General features: G+C 39.2%; 4 protein-coding genes across 4 annotated transcripts; 2 read left to right on the forward strand and 2 right to left on the reverse strand.

Annotated features, from left to right (window-relative positions):
* Nucleotides 1-47: 47 nt before the first annotated feature.
* LOC113751088 (aldose 1-epimerase-like) lies at nt 48-2,733 on the reverse strand. Its single transcript, XM_027294952.1, has 4 exons — nt 2,454-2,733; nt 2,305-2,354; nt 1,066-1,189; nt 48-966 (listed from the first exon to the last, which is right to left on the reverse strand). Exons 1-4 carry the CDS (start codon nt 2,623-2,625, stop codon nt 227-229), a joined length of 1,086 nt encoding a protein of 361 aa, XP_027150753.1. The 5' UTR covers nt 2,626-2,733; the 3' UTR covers nt 48-226.
* A 4,423-nt stretch (nt 2,734-7,156) lies between these two features.
* LOC113752794 (polyvinylalcohol dehydrogenase-like) lies at nt 7,157-9,521 on the forward strand. Its single transcript, XM_027296853.1, has 3 exons — nt 7,157-7,755; nt 9,244-9,454; nt 9,504-9,521. The coding sequence occupies exons 1-3, from the start codon at nt 7,157-7,159 to the stop codon at nt 9,519-9,521; spliced, it is 828 nt and encodes a 275-aa protein (XP_027152654.1).
* LOC113754459 (outer membrane protein assembly factor BamB-like) lies at nt 9,407-10,634 on the forward strand. The gene is made up of 2 exons (XM_027298875.1): nt 9,407-9,844; nt 9,967-10,634. Exons 1-2 carry the CDS (start codon nt 9,587-9,589, stop codon nt 10,399-10,401), a joined length of 693 nt encoding a protein of 230 aa, XP_027154676.1. The 5' UTR covers nt 9,407-9,586; the 3' UTR covers nt 10,402-10,634.
* A 536-nt stretch (nt 10,635-11,170) lies between these two features.
* On the reverse strand, nt 11,171-16,909 carry LOC113751585 (protein IQ-DOMAIN 31-like). The gene is made up of 8 exons (XM_027295638.1): nt 16,821-16,909; nt 16,553-16,609; nt 15,656-15,776; nt 14,914-15,204; nt 14,212-14,415; nt 13,513-13,593; nt 11,889-12,909; nt 11,171-11,496 (listed from the first exon to the last, which is right to left on the reverse strand). Exons 3-8 carry the CDS (start codon nt 15,728-15,730, stop codon nt 11,465-11,467), a joined length of 1,704 nt encoding a protein of 567 aa, XP_027151439.1. The 5' UTR covers nt 15,731-15,776; nt 16,553-16,609; nt 16,821-16,909; the 3' UTR covers nt 11,171-11,464.
* Nucleotides 16,910-18,063: the final 1,154 nt, after the last annotated feature.

Genomic DNA, 18,063 nt, shown 5'->3' on the forward strand with positions numbered 1-18,063 from the left:
CCAGATTGCTAATAATGATTGATTCAGTTCCTCTCTCTCAAAGGCAGTACTCGGTAGTTACGGAGATCTTAATATTATGTGTTTGACAATGTGCATGAACAACTTCAGAAATGGTTGAAGAATCAGACAGTGAGTTTAACATGAAGATCTTATTTCTTTCCAGCTGATTCCAAACACAAATCAAGGTGGCTTCAGTTGCTCTTGGCGGTCCATGAGTCGGAGGCTTCTATTCGGGTTTGGTCTTGAATTCATACAGGATGTAGTGGGTATAAACATCTCCCGGATTAACTATCTGCGAGGGAAAATTAGGATGATTCACTGAATCCGGAAACCCTTGAGTCTCGAAACAGTAGGCTGCATGAGCCTGATAGACGTATCCATTCTTTCCCGTCACATCTTTCAAGTGATTAGCAGTATAAAACTGCAAGCCTGGAGCACTCGTTGATATCTTCATCCCAATTCCAGTCTTCTTACTATGTGCTATGACAGCCACCTTCATGTCGTTGTCCTCGTCCCCACCACCATCCAGGGCATAATTGATATCGAAACCACTTGGAAGTTGGTTTATCTGGCTTCCAATTGTGTGGGGTTTGAGGAAATCATACGGGGTACCTTTAACGGGCGAGATTTTTCCGGTTGGGATGAGCTGGTTGTTCACAGGCGTGAAGTGTGAGGCAAATATTTGGACCTCATCAGAGAGGACATCACCGCTGTTGTGGCCACCAAGATTCCAATAACTGTGTTGTGCCAGGTTCACAGGAGTGGCCTTGTTTAGTGCTTCTGCTTCCATTATCACCCTGAGTTTGTACGGTTCAAGCAAAGCATAGGACACTCTGACTAGGAGATTTCCTGGGAATCCTTCTTCTCCATCAAGGCTGTAATAGGCGAATACAATGAAAGGATTGGCATCATCTTTCACGTACTCCTCCACCTTCCAAATAAGTTGGCTAAATCCCTTTTTACCGCCTGTGTCCCCGATGACATGACATGTTGCATTAAGATGTAGTAATCGATATTGATAAATCAAATTTATTTTTGGATGATATGTAGGAGTAAATTAATTACCGTGAAGCATGTTTTGTTTCTCATTGGCATCAAGCTTATAATGGACTCCATTTAGAGTAAACTGAGCACCCCCAATCCGATTAGCAACCCGACCAACTACAGCTCCAAAATATGCTGTATCATTCTGCAGGAAAATTAATGGGTTTTAGAACATGGTGTCCATGAATGCTGGAAAAAGGCAGATCTCATACAAGAAGACGGCCATTATACATATATATTTAAAAAAAAATAATAATAACTCTATCGATCACTCCCATTATAATTTTAAGCTCGAACAGATTTGCTCAGGTGAATATGAAGTTTTGACAGCTTAAAAAATTTCCGAAAAGTTATCTGTTCACATGCATGACCTTACTGTGCAGTGGAAGCAGACGCTAACTAACCCTGGACCAGACCCGTTATTAATTAGCTTATTAATGGAGTTAGGACGGTTCGAAAAAATGACTGTAACGGATAAGTTTTCGCAATTAGCTCCAATATATAATAAATTAATGAACGCACATCCATCCAATTAAGTCGATTCATTAGAAAAATGCCATGTTAGAAAACAAACAAATGTATCATTATTAAATACTAGAAAAAGCATCTCTATGCTTCAATTTGCAATTCGTCTTTTTTTCCTATGAGAAAATTCAACGTGAAACAGTAGGTAGGTATCCCAATTCCCAAATGCTCTAATTCCAACGAGGATATATATATATATATATGCGCTTTGCTGATCAGAACCAAAACAAAAGGAATAGTAGAACAGTTAATTGCAACGAAGTTTTCCAAATTTAACAGCGTACTGATTCAAAAGCCGGCTAGTGCTCAAGTTAATCAAAATAAATATGGAGTAGGTGTAAATCCTAGTTCTACAATTCCTAATGGCCGGCTGGGTTGCCGTTGCGTTACGGGAGTTACCACATTGTAATTTTTTCCAGGGGACAGAAAGAAAGACAGAAAGAAAGAAAAAGAAGGGTCCCCCACCCCCACGACGTTGATCAAGTTCCTTTAAACCCCTGTAGCCTATCTATGCAACCCTACAAAATAAACGTTCATTTCTTGACTTTTCTGCAGAATGGAAGGGGTTAACGATAAAGAGATAAGATGAAAAGTCATCCGCAGCAGAAGCATCCTCCCCACACCCCGCACCATCCTCAAAGCCACTCAGCTTTCATTTCAGAAGACCAAAGTTCCATAAAAGTTTGCTAGCAAACATGAAAAAAACCAATTCACAAGGTACAAAAACTCACTCACCAGATAATCTTTAACGGAGTCGTAACCAAGAACAATATCTGCCGGCTTTCCTGAACAAGTTGGGGAATAAATGATTAATAAACATGAAAAATGAGCTGGGATTTTCCATAAAAGCATTGTATAGTTTTGAAGGGGCAAACGACAAGTACCATTCTTGTCAGGAAGAACGACGGATATGATCCTCGCACCGAAGTTCGTCACCTTCAAAGAAAAATCTCCTTTCTTGAGCTCGTAGATCTCAAGTCCACCTTCAGAGCCATTCACAACAACCCTAAAAGTTGTTGCGATAATGAGACCTAACAAGAATGAAAGTCTTGACATTAATTTCTATCTGGGAGATTGAGGAATGGCTTGAAGAGGGAGGGGTCGGAGAGGCTGAGGTTTGATGGTTCAGTTTTTTTATAGGAGTTCAATAAAGTGGTGTCTGCATCAAGTAAACCTTAGCTGGAACCAGCACGTGAATTAAGGTGTGTAAATAAGAAGGAACATTATGGGTTTTCTTTTCTTTTATTATTTAAATGATGTGTATGTTTTTTGTTTTGGCATAAAATGGTAGAATTGTCGGCTTCTGAGAGAATAAGGGTTCTATATTATATATATATATATATATATATATATATATTAGTAAGAGGAGTGCTTTGAGGAAAATGAATTGGGAATCTTTTGAGTTCGGACGGTAGTCAAGTTAGTAAGTATAGACCAATTTTACCGACATCGGTATCAATTATTTATATATCCTCTGCCAAGTTAAACACAAGGGCAAACACTTAGACTAGATTCGATCTATACAGATCACGAATTTCAAATTTTGTCACACCTATCTCATCAATCTAAAAATTAAAGATATGGCAAAGTTTGGACCGTATGATGATCTACGAGACTAGGGCCTGTTTGGAACTGAGTTTTTTGGGAGTTGTCTAAAATTTTACTGTAGTGCACTGTAGAAGTTTTTGTAAGTTGAAAAATTTTAAGGTGAAATTTTTTTCCCATTTCTTTTTTTCTTTCCTTTTCTCTTTCTCTTTCTTTTCCTTTTCTTTCTTTCCTTTTTCTTTTCTTTCTTCTTCTTCTTCCTTCCCCCTTCCCCTTCCCCTTCCCCGTTACCTCCGCCACCTCTCTCCTCCCTTTCCCCTTCTCCTCCTCAGCCCCGCCACCCCCTCCTCCCGCCTTCTCCCTCAGCCCCACCACCCCCTCCCCCCGCCAGCCCCGCCACCCCTGCAAAAGCTCCCCCTCCCTCTCCCTCTGCCCGCAACCCCTCTCCCCCACCCGTGCGTTGTGGTGGAGGGAGCTGAGAGGAATGACGGCGAGGTGGGAGTTGCGAAGAGGAGAGAGAACGTGCGAGGGCTTTGGATTGCGGCCAAGGAGGAACGGCGGCGCACGGTGGAGCCAGGAGGCGTGGCGCGAGCAAGAGGCGGCAGTTGGGCTGGAGTCGCGCGAGGTGGTGGTGGCTTCGTCGGCGTTGCGAGGGAGAGAGAAGGGCTGTGGTGTCGTTGGAGTCGCGCGGCCGTGGGCAGCGGTGTCCGGCCACGGAGACCGAGAAATGCGCGAGAGGAGAGAGACGTGCGGCAAGGTGGCGGCGTGCGCTGGTGATGAGGGGAGGAGATGGCGGCGGACAAAGGGGGAAGGTGGCGGGGAAAGGCAGAGGGAAAGAGGGGAGGGGGGAGGGAGAAAGAAAAAAAAAAAGAAAAAAGAGATTTTGGAAACTAACATATCGGTCAAAAGGGGAGGGGAGGGAGAGAGAAAAAAAAAGAGGAAGGCCGGCAAAAGTTGGCCGGAATAGTTACCGGCTCCGGAAGCGGTGGTGGAGGTGGTGGCCGGTTGGGTGGGGAGGAAAAAGAAGAAGAAAAGTTGAAGGGAAAGTTTTTTGTGTATTATTTTGAAATGTGTAGGTAAAAAACTTTGATAAATTTTTTGGGGTTCCTGTAGCAAAAGTTGTTAAAAAACTAGTAGCTAAAAAACTAGGCCAAAAACTTCACTTCCAAACAAGCCGATCTATCAAGTTTTTGCCAAACACAAGTAGCTAATTATTTTACTTATTTACATTTGCTAAATTCACCATAAACACGGTCCACGATGTTATAATAATGATTCTTGATCGGCCCCCTTTGTGTGTTTCATTAGATGTCAAAAGGAAAAGAAAAAAAAAAGGCAAAAAAAACCATGTAATTAAGACACTTGGCCTCTGAAATTGAATCCATGAACATTTTTTATGATGACCCAGTGACAATTAAAAATATGGCCTACCCCCTTCAAGAAATTGAAATTTACACAGCTCTTGTTTAATAATGCTAAAGTTTCCCAAAGCCAGAGTAAGAAAAAGAAGCCACCAACCTGGGGCATAGCTTTTGTTACCCAGGACTGAGGAAACCCCAACATTGAGTTCTCTTCAACTAAAGAAAGATTTCTGGAGGGTGGCCAACTACTCTCACAAGAACCTTCCTCACGCCAGAGGAGAAAAAACGAATAAACAAATCCCAATTCAACGATGGGCTTGGGGACCAGGGGCTGTGAAGTGGGTTCCTGCAAAAGTCATTGACACATCTTCAGGCCTGGGCTCCGAACATTGGTGGCAATCTTTTCATTACAAGGATTATTGCAATCTTCTTTTTTCTTTTTTTTTTGATCTAACTGCAACAATCTACCCTACTCCTACTCCTACAATGCGGAGGAGAAGGAGCCCGATCAGACTTGTTGGGTTGAGGTATAAACCTCCAAATCAAACAAGTGCCCTACTTCTGAATATTTTAAAGAAAAGGAAGCATGACGACTTATAAGGAGGTTGGGGTATGAATCTCCAGATCAAACAAATGCCCTACTTCTGATTTTTTTAAGAAATGAAGCATAACGATTTCTCGTAATACATTAGGTCGACAGGTTTATACTTCAACCTCATCGACCTAATGCATGAGAAAGTTCTAAGAGACTCTCCCTAACCATTGAACCAGAGTATACAAAATTTCCAACAAAATGTCGTGATAAAGCTGTTTTCTACCTTTTTTTTTTTTTTTCTGTTGGACAAAGATCTACAATATGTGTGGGACCGTTCACATTATGTTCAGCAATTGAAATTTCTCGTCGCTCTTCTGGCAATCAATGTGTGATTCACTAATTTATTTGATTGTTTTATATATATATTTTTAGATCAAACCAAATTATTGTATGCAGGACATCCATAAGGAAAGGATTATTTAAAGTTTAGCATTACTTTATGCGGAATTATATGAGGTGCGCCGACTTCCCATGCGGCCGTTGATGAAGTACTGGGTGCCGTCTCTTCCTCGAATTTCTTGAATTATCACCATCTAATAATGTCATAGACGTCATATGAATTATGGTAGATGAAATTGTCTTGAAAATGAAACTGGGAGATTAACTTTGTGGTTCATGTTAGTGAAGCAAGTTGTAGGAATGGCTTAAATTTTGCCAAAGTTGGATAGTAACGTGCACGATCGTAGCCGCAGCCAAAATTAAAGTCAATATAGACTTCAAGTTTAGATTAAATACTAGTTGCTTGGTCAATTAGAAAATCAGGTATCAAAGTCAAGACCTCCAAACCGTTTTGTACCATTGTGATTAGTATACAAAGCTCCATAATACTAGTTGCTATGGTGATTTTTGTCTTTGTCAGTGCATTTTGTGTCGAGCCTTAAACCAGTATTAAACCATTTTTGTTTGTACGGACGAATGAAGGACTCGCTCGAGTCACTATAGTTTATTCTCACTTTTTTACAGGAGAACATGCCAAAAATAGAAATAGATACCTCTTAATAGGTATTATTTACTAGTGTCTCTTTATCCACTTTTTTTTTTTTGTACATATTTGGTTTAATCTAGGTGCATTAACATGATGGTTTTGTTGATTTGTTAGATAGCAATGGCCCCATAACCAACCTTGAAGAAAAATAGGCTAAGCCGCTATTCTAATGCAATTACGTATACGCGACTTGGACCATCTGTCAATTAGTGTAGCCGTGAGCAGGCAGACATAATTGATTCAGGCTGCCCCTTATCTATAGGGATAATTTTGGAAACCTCTCATTGACAATTGTAGCCACCTCCCTTGAAATTTAAAAAATTATAAAAATCTTTCTTAGAAAGTATATTTTGGTAATAAATGGTGATGTAAATACATAAAATCTAATGAATATCTTATACTGTCCCTATTTGATTTGCAAAACAAATTAAATGACTAAAGAAATCAAATATCAGCATTACTTGCTAAGTAAAAAATTTTAAGATAGTTATTTATAATAAAATTTAGGCCATGTTTCAAGACATCATATTTAATATTTGGACTTCTTTTTTTTTTTTTCCTTTGCTAAGTAAGTTGTGAAGAAACTATTTTTAAAAAGTGCATTCCTACTAGTCGGCTAGTTATAAAACTAAACAAGAAGTCCATTTGAATGACCTATAAATTGGATATAATGTATTAGGTCAGATGAGGTTAGAACTTTTGAATGAAGAAATATTTGCAAAATGTGATTTTTTTTTTCTCACTAACTTTTTAATTAAAATTTGCGGAGTTGTCAAGATTATTATAATATTTTCATAACACCAAAGGAGGTAAGCGTAATTTTTCAAACTTCCAAAGAGAGGTGGCTGCAAATGTCGGGAGGCTTACACTGTACTATAATTGAAACTGGCATTATAATCCCTTGTGGCTTCAAGATTATTATCCCTTGTCTCTAACACTGTACTATAATTAGCACAAATTGAATATCAATTCAAAAGTCAGAGATCCAAGTTATAAGTACCGCCTTCTTGAAGCTGGACTTACGATGCAATCTCAACTTGGTTTGGAGAGCATACTGATATAGAAGTAGAACTGCTACTCTGTACACCATCTACATATCCCATGGCACCTGCAGCACGCCACCAATACCGGGCTCCCCAGTTTTTTGCCATCCTAGCTTTCTTATCATGCATTTTGATTCAAATTATCGGCACCGCGGCCAGTGCTGCTGGTCCATACGTACGTTTTGGTTCGCCACGGGGGGATTGGCTAAACCACGGGGGAGACATATACAACCGCAGATATGCCTCCGGGGAAACCAAAATTAGCCCTGCAACCGCATCTAGACTGGGGCTAAAATGGAAGTTCAATGCAGGGGGGCTGGTAACCGGAACCCCAGCTGTATATGACGGGGTTGTATATTTCACGAGTTGGAATGGGTACGTGTACGCGGTTAAAGCCTGTGATGGGTCTCTGGTGTGGAAACAGAATCTGAAACGACTCACCGGTATCAGTGGGGGCCAACTCCTGGGCTTCAACTCAACCATAGCCAGATCAACTCCCACCGTCGTGGCCGGTGATCTGGATATGCTGATTCTAGGAATCACGGGGCCTGCTTACGTCATTGCCATTAAACGGAGCTCTGGCAGGCTGATATGGTCAACTCAACTGGATACCCATCCCTACGCTATCATCACAATGTCCGGAACCTATTACCATGGGTACGCACGCCACGTCCTGCGTTCTGCCCTTCTCTTCCAGTACATCATTTAATCATTACACGCTGCTACTCTTGTTCAAGTCATTCTCTCTCTCCCTCCTTTAGTTTTGTCCCAACATCTTTGCTTAGATTAACCGTTTGAATGCATTGTTCAAATCAAATTCTTGCAGTGTTAGCTACTATTTCACTTCAAGATTACTCATTGGCTATAGTTTTTTTTTTTTTGAGTAAATGTGAAACTTTAACTGATAAAACCAAGAAATTTACACTTCAGGGTACGTATGCCCTCGCTACGTGAAAACAAAACTCTTAAACTACACGTTAAATACAAACGAACAACCAAGTTGATCAGTATCTCTGAGCAGAACTGATTCAGAGACATGCCCCACTCCATTGCGAGATCGCAACTCATTGGCCATAGTTAGTCTATCTTTCATGAATAATGTGAAATTGTTTGTTCATTTATTTGCTTTGGATAGGGGAGTCAATTTCAAACTCATGCACGGGCAAAAAGTTCATGTTTGTCCTCTATCTGGATTCTGGACAAAGGGCCCGGAGGCAAAAATAGGAATTTTGATTAGTAGTTTGCGATGCTTGGGGTTGGGGTAATATATAATTTCTATGATGGATGAAAATGAAATTGTGTCTTGTGAAATATGGCTGTCTATTCTGCGAAAAAGTCTTGTTGTGTAAATTCGAGGGTGATGCGACCATTCAAATATAAAGATTTTCTAGTTGCTTAAAGCTATGTGTCGAAATTTCCTCATTAAAGCCGCTAAGAAGTTTAGATAAGACTAACCTTTCATCAAAAAGTTTTCTTGAGTGGTTGTAGTATTTAGAACTGGTCTTCTTAGACTATATCCAGGTTAATGTAAATATGCATGGCTTTAGAATTCAGACTTCTATACTCGAAGCACTTAACGGGAATAAAATTGGACGTTTATAGAATAGCCCTTGAATAGGTACCTACCTAAATCATCTACCTTGCATTTCTATAAAACTGGAGAGACATTTGATCCGAATGCACAAAAATGTATTGCGGAAGGAGAGACTTGCGTGACTGTTGTTTAAGATGGAAAAGTTCATTTATCAAAAAAAAAAAAAAGAAAAAATATACTAATAGCATATTTACTATTACCGTTAAATCTATGACACATGTATAAAAGTTGAATTTTAAATTCAAATTTTACATATTTTTCATTTACTAACGCTATACATGTAAGTGTAGAAAAGATTAATAAAAAAGAATGAAAAAATTATAATAAAATAAGAAAAGTTTTTTTTTTAAAATTTCATTCCTAGTCTTGCACAAAGCCACATTCACAAATCATGATTATCAACTCCCTAAGGTGGTTTATCCTAATTTGATTAGAGTCGAGTATTTGGTTTGACTTTTTCATGACTGCAATTGAATTGATAATAAATTCAGTAGTCAGTAGCCTAGTGGAAGACTGAAAAATTTTACTATCCTTGTCTGTTGGCTTGGCAGAGGTTTTTACGTAGGAGTGTCTTCATTAGAAGAAAACGCTGCGATTGAGGAATGCTGCACATTTCGCGGTAGCTTCGTCAAGTTAGACGCTCGAACCGGCAGGATCTTGTGGAAGACTTTCACCTTGCCGGACAACCATGGGCAACGGGGAGATTACGCAGGAGGAGCCATATGGGGGAGCAGCGCATCAATCGATGCTTCAAGAAATCACGTATACATTGCCACTGGAAATCTGTACTCGGCTCCTCAACGCATCCAAGACTGTCAAGAAAGACTAAACAATCAGACTACACCAACAAATCCAGACGAGTGTATTGAGCCCGATAACCATTCGGATTCCATAATGGCACTGGACATGGACAATGGGAAAATCAGGTGGTACAGGCAGCTCGGAGGCTACGATGTCTGGTTCTTTGCTTGCAATAATTTGTCAACCCCTAATTGCCCAAGTGGGCCAAACCCGGATGCTGATTTTGGGGAGGAACCAATGATGCTAAGCATCGAACTTAATGCTACTAAACTAGACGTTGTCGTGGCTGTCCAGAAAAGTGGATTTGCATGGGCTTTGGATCGCGATGATGGGAACATTATTTGGTTTACCGTAGGTTCATCTCGCTGTACACGTCGTCGTCATTGCATTTGGATACTATCTGAATATTAGTGTTGATTTTGGTAAGAATGCCAGTTTCAATTAATTAATTAATTTGCCAATGGATGATGCAGGAAGCTGGTCCCGGAGGTCTTGGCGGGGGAGGTACTTGGGGTGCGGCAACAGATACAAGGAAGATATACACAAACATTGCCAACAGCAACCGAATGAACTTTACTCTTCTGCCATCAAAGAAAGTCACAAATGGTGGAGGCTGGGTGGCGATGGACGCTCCAACCGGTAAAATTTTGTGGTCGACCGCTGATCCGAAGAATGCCACGGTTAATCCCGTCACTATAGCCAACGGTGTCCTTTTTGGGGGCTCAACATATTCAACGGGACCCGTGTATGCCATCAACGCTGAAACTGGGAAGATATTATGGTCCTATGAGACTGGAGCCTCCGTCTATGGTGGCATGTCAGTAAGCAATGGATGCATGTATGTGGGGCATGGGTACAGAGCTCCAGCCTTTACCGCCGGAACCCATCTCTTCGCTTTCTGCATATAATGAAGTTCTTTCCTCTACGTTGTTTCGTGTCTCAGCCAACAGCCAAGACATATCCTCCGCGGCATTCTTGGCGTTGCACACGTCAACTCTTGAGCTGATCATGTCGTGGAAGGAAAGGCGGCCTGTGAAGAACAAGAAAGAAATGATTATGCAATACATTATACCAGTTACGTTTCGTCAATATAATAATAAACCAGGAGAAATTTGTATCATCATCATTAAATAAACCAGGATGTTATTATTACCAATGATACAACCGTCAATATGAAATTAGCATGAACCCTAACAAACCAAAAACAGAACGTTGACAGACTATTTACGAGTTTTTGTAGGAATCCCGATTAACCAACTACATCTTCCTATTTCATTTTTCCGTCCATTTGCCAGTTCGAAATGAAAATATTTGGTGCCGTTGGAAGAAGACGGTTCGGTTTTCTCAGAAAATAAACCACATTAGCTTGACTTGCCGTTTCGTTTGTGTGGTGTAAAGGAGCGTATATTTTTCTTTTTTCAGGGAAAATGTTAACATTTTCTAAGAAAATAGCGGTTAATTTCCGCCAGAAACCCTTGATCGCCAGAACACACTCGCCTTTGTTAGGCGGTCTCATCTAAGAGAAGTCAATTCAATAATCTATGGCTGTAGTAAAACTGGAGATTTATTCTCACCCCGGAGAAACTTCTTGCCCTTGCTTTCTGCGACACTAGAACCCAACATAGATCTGCTGCTACCTGGAGGAAAAGAATACTGACGAGAAAACAAAAAAAAAAAGAAAAGAAAAAAAACTTTTTACAAAGGCACGTACATCATCATACAAAATTGACAATAAAACACAAGAATAATCAATAGAACACAGGCAATACGAGATCAGCGACAGACTCTGGGTTTACAACTATACATTCCTTTGCAACACCAGCACTACAGCAGAAAACATGAGAAAACATGCAATATAATCAAACAAATGCTACTGGTCAAGTCCCTGTTCATGTTTACATAGAAGTCGCACACAGCATCACACAGGACAGCCGGTCCTCTACAATTGCCAAACCAGCAGATTGCAAGACTTTATCTCCGCCATCCCGGCTGAAGCACCCTCTCTGAATTTGCAGGCGGAAAAACCAGTGTCATTAAAAAAGTTTAAAAAACTAAAGTGGAACAACCTCAGACAAACAGGAACACAGGTATGCAAGTCAAACAAGCACTTAATAGCAGAAAATGATTTCAGAAACCCATTCTGTAGAAAATGTGTGAAAACGAAAGTGCATGCTGCAATGCTCTCCCATTTATGATCCTTTCAGTTACCATTGGCCAAAGAATTTTAACTTGCAATATGTCAACTCAACCAAGTGGAAAGTAGAGATCCTTTGTACAGTTATACTAGGAGACAATCAAATCCCATTAATTGATGCAGACAATCCAGTGCATAACATCCAAAGCTTTACACTTAGCCATGGTAAGACTATTGCACGCTATATCTAAATAATCTTACCATCTCTAGAAGCTGACAGTGATTTGTTAGTTTTGCTCCCTCCTCTGCCATTTGCTTGTGCTGGCTTTTGCACCCGAGGTGACAATGAGCTCAATTTACCATTGGTTGAGGAAGGGAGAGAATGACGCCGGACAAAACCATTTTCAACTGCATCTTCATTCAACTTAGCTGATCCTTGTGCTCTAAGTTTTGCTTTTGCAGATTCAGTTGCTAACATATAGCTTGGCAAGCTTGGTGCATTCTGCGACACATTCTCAGGATATTCATGCTTTGTAGGGAATGATCTCCTTCTCCTGTTTTTTTGGTTTTCCTTGCCAGATTGATCTTCCTTCGCACTTAGTTCCTCATCAGCCGTTGCATTGATTTCAACTTTCATATCATCTTGAGGGGATTGTTGCTCAACACCAGGACAAGCAACATGGGGCAGCTCAACAGGTTCATCCACCATCAAGAGCTCTGAAGATGCTTCTGTTTTGTCCACTTTGTCAACTACAACAGCTGGTTCGCTTGGTTTCTCAGAAAGATCAGCAATCACTGGTTCAGTAACATCAGAAACTGGAAGACTTGGTGTTTTTCTTACAATTTGCTGAGGCTTCTCAGTTTCTGCTTCTGAATTTTCAGAAACTACTGTTGTTGTCGCAGAAACTTTTCTCAAACTACGTTTCACCCTTTCCAGTTCATTTTGGGGCTGTTCTTGAACAGATTCCACTTGATGACTGCTAGGTTTCCTTGGATTGCGTCTAGGTTTTTCAACTTCCAAGGAACTTGGCATATTATTGTCACCATTGCCTGCCGTAGCTACCTTCCTGAAAGTTCTCCTTGATTTTCCTGGCTCTGCTTCAAAACCCTGTCTGCTTCCCTGCTTTCCTTGAGGCTTCGCATCAAGAATCTTTTTTGGTCGTGGAAGTGGTTCCCAGAAGCTAAGCAGTGACCATCTTTCAAGCCAATTCCAAGCTGCATTTGGCTCATCCAGGTCGTACTGAAGGCTTAGTGGCATGGCAGTTGGCAATGAGGCAAGAAGCTACACAGAAAATAAAACCATCACAAATGAGATTTATAATTAGAAGCAGAACCAATTTATTCTTCTCCATCTTGAAGCAAAGAGTTATAGGAGCTGCAGGGAAAGAAGTTTTGATGATTTGGAGAGTTATGCAGATAGTATCAGAAAATAGGGCCATAAAGGATTTGCAGACCCGCTTACTTTGCCTTGCCTCAAGAAGGCCTGTACATCAAAGTAGCAAACAACACACCATACAGTTCAAACAGAATATGCCGATTCAAACTAAAACCAATATACTATGGAGGACCAGGTATAGCAGTTGCATGTCATAGCAACTAGATTGGTTCTCGTACAAGTTAGCAACTGCTTAATTATGGAGAAGAAGCATACACTAAATCCCTGTTGAGTACATTCTTTTGAGGGGAAAAAAGAAGAAGAAGAAGAAGAAGAGAGAATCACTAAGTAAATAGGGAAATATATCTGGACCCAGAAGATGGCAAAAAGGTTTTAGAACCTTTCATGAATTGTACACTTTCCATGTATAATACTGGAGGTGATAATTTGACATGAAACATCAAACGTGCTGAAATTTAGCAAGGTAACAGGGAAAAAGATATTATGAACCTTGTTCACGAATGCATTTGTTGCCAGCTTTTCTGACCTGGAAGCTCTATCAACTCCAAGTAAATCCACCCGTCTAGAACCCTGGTGTAGCATGAAAAATTTAAGACAGGGGATACCAAAGACTGCCAAACCTTACATGCTTTTAATCCAACTAGTAACTAAACCACGAAAAAATGAGGAAAAGGAAGAAGATTAGTAACTACTAAGGATGTTGGTCAACATATTTACGTTAATTTGATTGAGGATATACACCTCAAGAAAATACAAGGGCCAAATCATGCATGACAACTATAGAATTGTTCATGTAATCGATGGTGCCTCAGAAACAAAAGATGTGTAAGAGCGTCCTGTAACAACTGAAGGCAGAGATAATAACTAGTGATGGAAAATAAGAGTCCAAGATGTAGAACCAACAACACTCATTAAACAACGTGAACTTTAACCCAAAGAAAAGGATAAAAAATATCCTGTCTATATACAATTGATTTTACTTACAACCAAAATACAAGAAACTTATAAGTTATAGGTTCACCCCCATATGTATCTGAGCAACATTATTGTTTCTAGAAAACGAAGATGATCTACCTTACTAAGCATGGTCAACCCTCTTCCCAATATCAGGAGGCAGAGGGGCACGAACTAAAGCAGCTGAAACTATGAAAGATGAACAGCTAAGCGGAACACTATATGAAGAGTTACCAGAATTTCATGCAGCCTGCACTTTTTCAGCTGCTGAAGCTCAGGATTTGAAAGCCTGACCCTTCGTCCACGAGCCAGAGCCTGTATCTTTACAATTGACTGCATACAACGCAAAGTAGCCACAGACTGCCGTCTAACCAAATGCCCACGAATAAGCGCTTGTAGCCTTATAATGCCCTTCAGAGCCCGAAAAGCGCGACGAGCCTTCAAGTATAGTTAATGCGTGCAGGGAAAATCAATTGATTAACATATAAAAGCCAAAATCTCAAAGTAAATGTTAAGATCTCAATCAACAAATTGCTAATAAAACTAAGTACTTGATCATAAAAAAAGAGCATAACATGATTACCATCCAAAACATTGACTAAGGGGGAATTCCTCAACAGCCTACAGTAAATTTACATCTCTAGTAAGAGACATTAACCATCCAATGCATTGGACAGCAGTGAACTCCATAATCAAATTTAATGCGGTAATAGTTAAAAGGGAAATGCAATCATGGACAACATACACTAAGAAGTAGAATATGGTGAAACCTTTTTATCGTACAGGTGCTGAAGAAAATATCTTGACAAGCTCGTAGTTCACAATAGAAAGAGAAATTCAAAGCATTCTTACTACTGAACAATAAAAGGCCGAGAATCACTTCTGACATGTTGACTTGACCACAATATGACAACATGAGAAGCAATGAAAAATTACCAAGTAACCCCTAAAAGCAGCTTGTGCTTTTGTGGCAGCTTGCTCTTGCCTCTCTCTCTCTACATTATCAGCTGGATCCAAACCTGTGGAATCAAGGAGATCCACACCAAGCTGTGGAGGGAATGAAGAAGCTACTTGACCTTGTAAACCACCTGGAACACCCTTTTCAGGATCCCTCCTGTCACCAACTCCATCAGTGCTTTGATATGATGTATCTGATATGACTGGAGGGCTTACATCCAGATTCGCTTCTGGTAGATCAGGAGCAGCCTTTTTCTGAATTTTGGCACCCTTCAGAGAGGATCACATTTGGATACCAACATTACTTCAGGCCACATATACTCCTATGAAATCTCAATTGCAGGGGTAATATAATTGCAGTAATGAAAGCAATTATTGACAGTTGAAGAAGCTTATACACAGAAAACTCCCAAGTTTCAGTGAGAGATATCATTCGTACAGTAAACGGGACATCCCAGAAACAAGAAAAAGGGGCAGGGTTTAAATGAACACAAATATTAAGGTAAAATCCATGGTATAAGTAGAACAGTATCTTCCAGAATTAGAGTAATAGATTTCAAAATGCAATGACCATGGGGAACATAGGCTTTCAGGATAGTACGAAAGACAGTACATCCAAAAGGGAAGCAGCAGAGCTTCAGGTTACAGATAATACATTAATGTTATAGGCAGTAGAACCAAACAAATTAACTTCACAGAAGCTCAAGAGAAGCAATCATACCTTTGATAGATTGGACTTGGAAGGTTTCTTGCCAAAGAGTACAGTCTTGATCCACTTTCCAGGAGATTTCCCCATCACTGACTAAGCCAATATCAGAAAAAGTTGGGACTTCAATCACCCCCTGCATTGTCACCATTAATGCCTCATTATAAAGAGTTACTAGAAGCCAAAAAAAAAAATATAAGATTAAAATTAAATTAAATTAAAATAAAAAACCAACCCTCACGCATAAGTTCATAAACAATGAAGTCATATAGGATCATAGCTAATCCTATATCATAGGTCCAATGAAATAAGAGCTACACGTAGCTACTTCGATGGACTACCTTGAAGCTGTTAATCCAATAGACTAACAGATCATACACCTTTTCCTTGCTATAATGAATATCTACAACATAGCTTGCAATGAATGTCTCATCTTTCTATAAGAAAAACCATAATAACTGACCAACATGCTGAAAACCAATCACTAACTTTGCTGAATACGAAATTTTAAGAACCGACGATCAATTTCTTTGCATGTGATTTCAACAAGATGAAGCCTTAAAAAAAAAAATTAATATGCGTCTTCAACTAATTTTTTCCCCCGTACAAGAAAATGGTAATCAGGTCTAAGTTAAAGCCTACAGAGAGTCCAAAATTGCAATCATAGATCAAATTACAAAGTCCTCCAGCAATAGTTTGATTAGAACATAAGAAACCAAGTAAAAACAACAATGGCCTAAGCCAAAACCCAGTAAAATTCACTGCAGAGATCCATTCGAATTGAGCAAGATCTGCACTAAAATTAAGCAAGGGAAAAAAGGTACAAATTTTAGCATGCTCAATCAAGAAAAACCCAAGTACGAAACTGAAATGGGGTTTAAGGGGAAATGTGGGTTCAGATCTGACATGTACCTGAGCGATTAAGAGGGCCGTTTTAGTAATTACAAGATCGCAAAATTATTAGCATTCCTGAAATGACAAGCCATTAGTAAATCACACTACCAGATTGCAGATGATGAAAGAAGAGAACAGTTACTAGTACTAGTGCAGCTTGACAAGAAGCAGCTAGTAGTAGAAGAAATAGTAACAACAAAGGAACAAGATTTCAGGTGAATGTTTGATTGGGATGGAAGTAAAATCGAAGTTGCAAAAAAAAAAGAAAACTGCTGGAGGCCCATACCATGATATATCTCGTTGTGTACTCATGAGTTTGGACCCTCCACCACCGCTCTCTCTCTCTCTGGAGTTTGCTGTATAGCTGCGTTTGCGTTGTCGTTCTACAGTGGCTTTTACTGAAGTTGGTGGTTACTGTGTACTAAAACGAGGTTTGAATTTCTTTTATTTTATTTATTTTTCCCTATTGGCCCTTTAAATTCTTTTTTTTTTTTTTGAAAAAGTTGTTTTTTGTTTCCCTTGTTTGGTACACCAATACTTTAATTTGATTGTCCAAATTATAGAATTCCAAAGGTTCGACCACTCTTTTGTTTTTTTCAAGTGTATAATGAAACAAGACCATACCCTTATTTTCAAAGCTTTTCTTAAAAATTCACTCTAATGGCTATTCTTTATCATTCTTTCCCTACAATAACCAAATTCTTCTTAGATAGAGGAACAAAATGATAAATAAATGCATTTGAATTTTAAAAGACTTTGTTTGAATTGCATTTTCTGAACTTTTTATGAAAAAAATATTTTAACAATTTAATACATGTGAGATTGAAAAATGTGTTCACGAAAAATGTAATGAATTTTGTTTAAAAAATTGCAATCCAATATGAATACTAATAAGTTTTGAGGGGCTCTAAAGTCCGAATATATTATTATTATAATTTAGAGGATCAAGTTGGAATTAACTCCTCGAAGAGTGGGCATATTCGCAAGCAGGAAACAAATACCTCACGAGCATCTAAGGACCGACGGGGGAGTGAGTAGATACTAGATATGGATAATGACAATGACGTGTGAAAACCGAAAAAGGTAAAGGAGTAATTACAGCATCTTTTTTTTTTTTTTTTTTCCAAAGCTCCGTCTGGGCTTGGGATCGAAGCCTCTCCATTTAAGTTCTGTCCAGTTAATTTTTATAATATTTGATATAAACTTTTATTATAATTTTAGTGTAGTCATAAAATTTATTAACTTGTATAATTAAGTGATGTAAAATTTATAATTATATTAAAAACATATAATTTTACCCTGAATACTAGCATAAAAATTACGCAAATTAGACCAAACTAAACGGAATCCAATGAAAATTCCCCTCTCTACTTATGTCTTTTCACACATACTTGAATTTAATGAAAATATATCTAGTACGGATTATATATTCCACGTAAGGTCTGCTTAAGGCGTCCGGAATTGGAGAACTTTATTAGTGTAATAAAGGGCATTTTACAATAAAAACTAACGACTAATTGCTTGACTTG

The sequence above is a fragment of the Coffea eugenioides genome, chromosome 11 (genome assembly GCF_003713205.1).
Source record: "Coffea eugenioides isolate CCC68of chromosome 11, Ceug_1.0, whole genome shotgun sequence".
Taxonomy (NCBI): domain Eukaryota; kingdom Viridiplantae; phylum Streptophyta; class Magnoliopsida; order Gentianales; family Rubiaceae; genus Coffea; species Coffea eugenioides.

What these genes read in the sequence shown, in the direction of transcription:
- LOC113751088 (XM_027294952.1), bottom strand. Translation starts at nt 2,625, where the DNA reads ATGTCAAGACTTTCATTCTTGTTAGGTCTCATTATCGCAACAACTTTT. An exon ending in CGTTCTTCCTGACAAGAATG is followed by an intron (nt 2,355 to 2,453) that starts GTACTTGTCGTT and finishes CAACTTGTTCAG; the next exon opens with GAAAGCCGGCAGATATTGTT. An exon ending in ACTCCGTTAAAGATTATCTG is followed by an intron (nt 1,190 to 2,304) that starts GTGAGTGAGTTT and finishes ATTTTCCTGCAG; the next exon opens with AATGATACAGCATATTTTGG.
- LOC113752794 (XM_027296853.1), top strand. Translation starts at nt 7,157, where the DNA reads ATGGCACCTGCAGCACGCCACCAATACCGGGCTCCCCAGTTTTTTGCC. An exon ending in TCCGGAACCTATTACCATGG is followed by an intron (nt 7,756 to 9,243) that starts GTACGCACGCCA and finishes TTGGCTTGGCAG; the next exon opens with AGGTTTTTACGTAGGAGTGT.
- LOC113754459 (XM_027298875.1), top strand. Translation starts at nt 9,587, where the DNA reads ATGGCACTGGACATGGACAATGGGAAAATCAGGTGGTACAGGCAGCTC. An exon ending in GGAACATTATTTGGTTTACC is followed by an intron (nt 9,845 to 9,966) that starts GTAGGTTCATCT and finishes TGGATGATGCAG; the next exon opens with GAAGCTGGTCCCGGAGGTCT.
- LOC113751585 (XM_027295638.1), bottom strand. Translation starts at nt 15,730, where the DNA reads ATGGGGAAATCTCCTGGAAAGTGGATCAAGACTGTACTCTTTGGCAAG. An exon ending in CCAAGTCCAATCTATCAAAG is followed by an intron (nt 15,205 to 15,655) that starts GTATGATTGCTT and finishes TCCTCTCTGAAG; the next exon opens with GGTGCCAAAATTCAGAAAAA. An exon ending in CAAATGCATTCGTGAACAAG is followed by an intron (nt 12,910 to 13,512) that starts GTTCATAATATC and finishes TTTTCTGTGTAG; the next exon opens with CTTCTTGCCTCATTGCCAAC.